The sequence below is a fragment of the Trichechus manatus genome, unplaced genomic scaffold, assembly GCF_000243295.1.
Source record: "Trichechus manatus latirostris isolate Lorelei unplaced genomic scaffold, TriManLat1.0 scaffold00081, whole genome shotgun sequence".
Lineage (NCBI taxonomy): Eukaryota > Metazoa > Chordata > Mammalia > Sirenia > Trichechidae > Trichechus > Trichechus manatus.
In genome coordinates, this window is record NW_004444017.1 from 8,230,488 (window position 1) to 8,237,725 (window position 7,238).

Here is a 7,238-nt window from a genome sequence, read left to right on the forward strand (position 1 = left end):
CCAGCACCGTTTGTTAAAGAGACTGTCTTTTCCCCCAATAATGGACTTTAGGCCTTTGTCAAATATTAGCTGTTCATAGGTGGATGAGCTTATATCTGGATTCTCAACTCCGTTCCATTGGTCTACGTATCTGTTGTTGTACCAGTACCAGGCTGTTTTGACTACCGTGGCAGTATAATAAGTCCTAAAATCAGGTAGTGTAAGGCCTCCCACTTTGTTCTTCTTCTTGAGTAATGCTTTATTTATTCAGGGCCTCTTCCCTTTCCATATGAAGTTGGTGATTTGTCTCTCCATCTCATAAAAGAATACTGGCAGAATTTGCATCGGGATTGCATTGTATCTGTAGATTGCTTTGGGTAGAATTGACATTTTCACTATGTTGAGTCTACCTATCCATGAGCGAGGTATGTTCTTCCACTTATGCAGGTTTCTTTTAGTTTCTTGCAGTAGTGTCTTGTAGTTTTCTCTGTATAGATCTTTTATGTCTCTGGTTAGATTTATTCCTAAGTATTTTATCTTCTTGGGGGCTATTGTAAATGGTATTGATTTGGTGATGTAAATGGTATTGATTTGGTGATTGAAATTTTTAATTTAAACGTTAGTAGCAATACATACAGGTAGTCCCCAATTTATGATGTATTTGAGTTATGACAAAATGTACTTATGACCATCATCCATTTTTTTTGTCTTATCCTTAGTAATATGTTGTAGCATAATTTGCTGATGTTATCATTCTCATGCCAACCCCCTCAAAACAAAGATTGAATTTATAAAGATACTGATAATAAAAGGCAATAATAATGAAAAAAAATGAAGCATTCGACTTACATCAGAACCGACTTACAATGGAGTTGTCAGAACAGAACCCCATCATAAATCGGGGACTACCTATAGTTTGGCTTTAGAGAACACATGAGATTTTGCTTCCTCTGTAGATTAGATATGATGACCCATCTGTCACTTTGTTGTATTGTAGTGACTTGAATGTTGCTACGATGCTGGAAGCTATGTCATTGGTATTTCAAATACCAGCATGGTTGCCCATGGTGGACAGGTTTCAGTGGAGTTTCCAGACTAAGACAAACTAGGAAGAAAGATCTTGCAATCTATTTCCGAAAATTAGCCAATGAAAAGCCTGTGGACCACAACAGAATACTGTCTGATATAGTCTGGAAAATGAGCCTCCTGTATTGGAAGGCACTCAATATACAGTGGCCACAACAATGAACTCAAGCATGTCAATGATAGTGAAGGTGCAACAGGACTGGGTAATGTTGTGTTCTATTGTACATAGGATCACCATGAGTCAGAGCCAACACAATGGCAACTAAGAACATAGGTTAGATAAATGTTACTTTAGGCATCTCTAAGTAAGTAATTGCTAAGGAGTCCTACTGGCACAATGGTTAAGTGCATGGCTGCTAACCAAAAGGTTGGTGGTTCGAACCCACCCCGTGGCTTTGCTGGATAAAGACCTGGCGATCTGCTCCTGTAAAGATTACAGCCTAGAAAACCCTATGGGGCAGTTCTACTCTGTCACACAGGGTTGCTATGAGTCGAAATCGACTCAAGGCATCTAACAACAACAAGTTAATTACTGGAGCATTATATATAATACACTTCTGTAATAAATTCAGTGTGATACTTGCTAACAGAACATGCCTGCCAACTGGTTCCTAAAACTGTATTTTTGCTATTTCATAGATACACATAGCCCAGAGCAGTGAGATGCAGAAAGCCAATATGAGCCCTGTGGATCAATTCCAAAGCAATTTGAGAGTTCAAGCCCTTCATTTGTTTTCAACATACAGTGTTTTCTACATAAAAAAGCCATGTGTATAATTTATCTGTCGCTTTCCTGTCCTGGTAGCTTTAAAAAAGTCTATCATGATACGGTACAAATGAGCTTATGATATTAAACTAACTTTAGGACCATGAAAAAGAATGGAAAACAGTTAGTGTGTTGCTTATGCCACATCCTGCTTGATTCTGGTGGCAGCAGCACTATTCCTGGTAGTCTCTTCAACATGTACACCAAGAAAAAGTAGCTGGATATTATGGCAAAAGTCCCTATGTGTCTAGGGTAGTTGGGGAAAGGAGAAGTTCCCAAAACATTTTATCACGCCCCTAGCAAGCATCTTCCCCATAACCCAAAGGCAGAATTAGTAGTACTTAGTACATTGTACTTGACCGAGTCATTAGGTGTCTGCCTACCACAGACTGTGAAGCTCTGAAGGAAGAAACCTGGAGCACGGTGCCTAACACATAGTAGGGGCTCAATAAATATTTATTAAATACAGTCAACTGGAAAGTCTGTGAATGGTAATGTAAATGATTGTTAGAAGAATCCTTGCTTATCTTAGACTCTGTAGCCATTGTAATACATTGGATGTATGCTTGACACCTAGTCTGACCTTGGAGCTATTAATTTTTTAGGCCAAATAATTCTTTGTTGTGGGGGGCTGTCTTGTGCATTGCAGGATGTTTAGCAGCATCCCCCACCTCCACCCACTAAATGCCAATAGTCTCCAGCAAAAACTATCTCCAAAAATTGCCAAATGTCCCCTGGGGGGTGGGGGGAATTGGCCATAGTTGAGAATCAGTTATCTAGTCTGTATGTTCAAGACATGTACCAGAATTAGAAAGATTATACTTGCTCTTTTCTTTTTCTGAATGAATATTTCTTTATCTACGTATTGAAGTTATTATATTCTCCTGATAGTCTGCTTCCATCCAGTTTTCTCTGGATATTCTCAGATAGTTGGGGGTGGGGACACTTTCTGGATACATCCAAGTAAATTAAAAAATCCCTGTTTCACCCTTAGAGGAGGGGAAATAAAATAAAATAAACAGAAAACATTCCATACATAAATTGGACCAGTATCAAAGCAGAGCATTTGGCAGAATGAGCTTGAGATGGTTTTAGGCCCAGGATAGACCCAAGTCCCTAAGCTGAAACTTGTGCGTCTGTGAGTCCAAAAAGAACCTTCAGATCTTAAAAGAAACTACTTTCATTTGTTTGCTATGCACTCTTGGAATCTTAACAATAAAACTCCACTGTCATACAAAAGTATCCTTTTGACAGATTTTTTTCTCCCTTGGCTTTGTTTCTATTTACTTCCTATTTATGTTAACAGTATCAGGAAGATACCAGCATGGGATCCCAAAACAGGCTGTCTCAGTAACTCTTGCCCCTTCAGAAGCACAATTAGTAATCCCACTAAATGGAGAAATCACTAGCCCTTTCAAACTCTAAGGTGGAGTGATAGTGTTTTGTGCCTGTTCTTTCTTAAAATACACAAATAAATTGCGATCTTAGAATTCTGACTTAAGCCCAGCCCAGTGGGCAACCTTCTTGAAAATGACTACACAGCCATGTCTTAGGGTGAGAAATAATTTATGACAAATAAAGCTCATGAAAAATTCTAATTTCATTCATGTTACTACAAGTATACCTACATGCTTTAAAAAAATGTGGGCTGGTAACATTTTTTACCTCATTTGTAGTGTGGAGTTAAATGTGTGCCCTTACCTCTCCTCCAGTGCATGGAAAAGGATTGGAGTATCTAGAAGTGCAAATAGCTCCCTTCTTGACAACATCATCTTCCAGGCCAAATGTAGCCGAGCAGTTAATAGCAAAGTACTTGTAAGGCTTCCATGTTTTCCCAAAGTCCTGGGACCGGTCCAGGACCATGGCTGCCGGCCTGGGGGACTTAAACACCATAATTAGGTGAGTGAAGTAGAATTCAGCTTCCAGGTCTAACTGGATCTTTTCTCTGTGCACATCTTCAGCAGACTGCCACCACGTTCGAGGAAACCTGAAGGACGAGTCTGCCATGGCAGATGGCAGGTGAGCCAGGTGAGGATGCGCAGCATTACATTTGTTACACTGGGACTGCCGACAAGTCAGATCAGTGTTCTCACTATAGAAGCAGTACAGTTCAGTGGCGTTCTGACCACAGGTGGTGTCTGCCCAGAGTTTTCTCCCTAAAGCCAAATTTCCCATCTGAGGGTTACAGGCTTTTTCACAGCGGGAACTTACTCCAGCTACTCCATTCAGTCCTAAGGAAGGGAAAACATAGGTTATTCAAATGAAACCCTCTGGAAAGCTCCTCTATTTACCTAGTACATCTACAGTAGTCAAGTTATCCCCACAGAGCTTAAGACTTTGAATAAAGGGGAAATTCCACCACATTAGAGCATGAACACTCTTCCACACTTATACTGCATTTGTGTATGCAAGTGTGTATGTGTTTATGTCTCTGTGTGTTTGTTTGTTTTTTAAAGTAAAAAGAAAGTTTTATTCGGCATATATTCAAAAAGGACAAAAGTGGGAAGCGGACACCATGGTGCCAGAGCTAGAATGTCTGTGTGTTTGATTTTTATGTTCAGAAGTAAAATTCACACATGAGAAAATGAAATTACTTAGGGTAAAGGGGAAGGGGAAGGAAAATGAAAACATTGGGATAAAGATTACTGGCATAAAACTTTTCTAGTGCTCTGCTTTATAAACATTCTCTGTATCTGAAATATAATTATTTGTCTTTGAAGTCATGACTTAACTAACACCAAAGCACTATAATGTTTTTAAGATTACCTAATTTAGTCTTTCCAACATAATTTGAGTCCTTAACATCATCTAGCATGTTTACGAGAATGCATTTAAAAGGAATTGTAAAATTCTCGTTTCTTTATATTTTTAAGTCAAAGAAGTGACAAATTCCCTAGGAAAAGCAATATGAAATGTTTAAAAAATATACAACGGAACTCATTTTGGGAGAAAAAGCAAGAGACCATTGGGGTACAAATGCATAATATCCATTCGTAATATTAATATAACTATGGAAAAAAAAACTCCAATAAACTCTGCCAGATGGCAGAAAAGCTTATTTCACATGCTCTGTGCCTCTTGAGTGCTTCTACCTATGACAGTTATACAATAGTTACCTGTTTGCTTAACAGGACGATGTTTACAGTTTGGCAGCCATCAACAGCACCTTTAAACATTATCTGTGAACTAAAACACCTTAAAGAAACACACTCTTCCACCCAAACAAAGGTCCAACAGACGTTAATGTTTCAAAATTACTGAAAATGATAAACATTATCCACTTTATTAACATTCTGACTACATATTTTAATCCTTTAATTTGGGCTTGTCATTCTTATTATGGATACCTTAAACAAAATCATTTATTTTAAAAATTAAACCAGAGAGGAAAAGAAGAAAAAGGAAGTCAAACCCCAAATTCTGGCTAACTGAACGTTTCTGCTTCTTAAGAGGGAGCAGCTCTGAACTGTTATCACAGTGCAGTTGATGGGAGCCAAATGACAGCGTAAACTAAAACAGAGCCTTCACACACACTGACAACCACCAGCCCCACACAGGCTCACAACCAAAATAAGGGGCTTCCTTAAACACATTTTTCACATATCATTTTAAAGTGTGCGTTATGCCTGGGCTCTGTTTGCCACTGTTCTGATTAGCTGGGGCAACAACTGGTTGTGGCCAGAATCACACAAACACACAGTGTGCTATGACTCACCTGTAAAGCATTCTGGGGAAAATCATATACTGCCTGTACAAGTATTTTTGACTGGAAACACTTGCTTTGTGTTATTTATTTACAACCTCTTGATTGCTTGCATATTTTTGCCATAACATGGTTTGAAAAGGGGAATGGTTTATTAAAGTTCACTTTGTGGTCGGGGGAGCATGTGTAAGTGCACACAGGAGGGCCTAAGTAGGAAGAGTTAAAGTCAAATCTTAGACCTATAATGGCTCTTTGGGAGGAAAACACAGAATAATTTAAAATTTCTCCAAACTAATAAGAACTCCAGAAAAGATGTGAACCAGATAAATAATCAATGGGCAAAACACTTGGAGATCCCTGGAGGAGTGACCACCCAAGTACAGCAAGGATGCTCCTATGAGCCGGACTGGTTTGGGATGCAGGCTGTACACCTCGGATTTTAGTGCGTGTCAGCAGCTCTGCGGGGAGAGGAAGAGGCCCGAAGGGAAGAGGGAAGGGTGACAATGCTCTCTATCCACCGGTCCATTCTTCCAACTCACACTCCCCTTTCTGGAGCAAGCGAGATACTTATGAGAGACGGGGATGGCTACAGAGTCCCTCGCTTTCCTTCTCCCTTACGCAGAGGGCAGCAAACCAGGTGATTCGCAAGCGGTAGAGAGAGGAGCAGAAGGGGCACCAGAATTTAGAAACGGCGAGCTAGGGACGTAAGGCCAACGAAAGCCAAGAAAGCCTGCAGGGAGGGGGAGGGATAGGGCATCTGACGACGCCTCTGCCGGTAGTCCAGTTACCGAGACAGGGAGCAGACCCGCCTCCGACCTCCCGCGGAGCCTCTGCCAGGGTACCAGTTCCCTAGGGGCGGCCAGCCAGGTCCGTGCAAATCCAGGGTGATCACCTATGGTCCTAGTCCGGGGTCTCACTGCGTTCCAGCCACTTCCCCGGTGAGAGGGCCCATCCCCCGCCCCAGGTGTCCCTACCTGGCTCCCTAGTACCCAGCATAAGGTCGGGGACGCTGGTGATCCCTCTCAATGAGAGACCGGCCCCGGCCCACGCGCGCCCAGGGTCGCTGGGCCACCCCTCCCCATCATTCCTCAGGCCATGAAGTGCCGGGGGATGGCGAGCTGGGTCCTTTGTTCCCAAACAAAGTGGAAAGGCAGTTTTTCACAAGCCAAAACCCAGAAAGAAACCATGATCGCGGTGTCCCCGCCTGGGCGCACCCAGGATATCGGATTACCCAAGGGCACGTGAATCTCAGTTGCAAAAACAAAAAATCAATAGTATTTTAAACTGCGGAGGCTCGGGGAAAGGAGCCGGAACATGGCCACTCATTTCATCCCGGGGAGCTGAGCTCTGCGCTCCCAACCTGCACTCCCCAGCACCCCGGACTCCCGAGATGGGGAAGAGAAGGCGCGAGGGAAGGGGGGTGGGGGCCCGGCAGCGTCACCACCCACCTGCGGCCACCGCGGAGCAGCCCCAAAGCAGCAGCAGCCGCGCGCAGCTCCCCATGGCCGGGAGGAGCCGGGCCAGGCGGGTGCGGGAGGGAGCCGAGACCTCTCGGCTGTGGGATGAATCGCCAACAGTCCTCGGGAGGAAACGGGGTTCTCTATTTCTTCCTCCTCCTGGGGCGTCAGGCTCAGTCAGTGCGCGCCGGCGCCCGGGTTTCGCGGGCCGGGTGCGCGCCGGGCTGGGGGGTGACCCTCGGGCACC

At 43.2% G+C, this 7,238-nt stretch overlaps 1 protein-coding gene across 4 annotated transcripts in view; it reads right to left on the minus strand.

The window, feature by feature from the left end:
* The window catches only part of NTN4 (netrin 4), a 132,534-nt gene that overhangs the window by 124,463 nt on the left and 833 nt on the right, over positions 1 to 7,238 (minus strand). For 2 of the 4 annotated variants that reach the window (XM_004381236.2, XM_023735728.1), the window contains exons 1-2: positions 6,983 to 7,108; positions 3,533 to 4,062 (exon numbers count right to left, since the gene is read on the minus strand). In XM_004381236.2, coding sequence (XP_004381293.1) covers positions 3,533 to 4,062; positions 6,983 to 7,037 — 585 coding nt within the window. In that variant the 5' untranslated portion in view covers positions 7,038 to 7,108. Of the gene's footprint in view, positions 1 to 3,532; positions 4,063 to 4,947; positions 5,928 to 6,982; positions 7,109 to 7,238 lie in introns of those variants that run through there. The other 2 variants (XM_023735729.1, XM_004381237.2) reach the window with 2 other exon arrangements.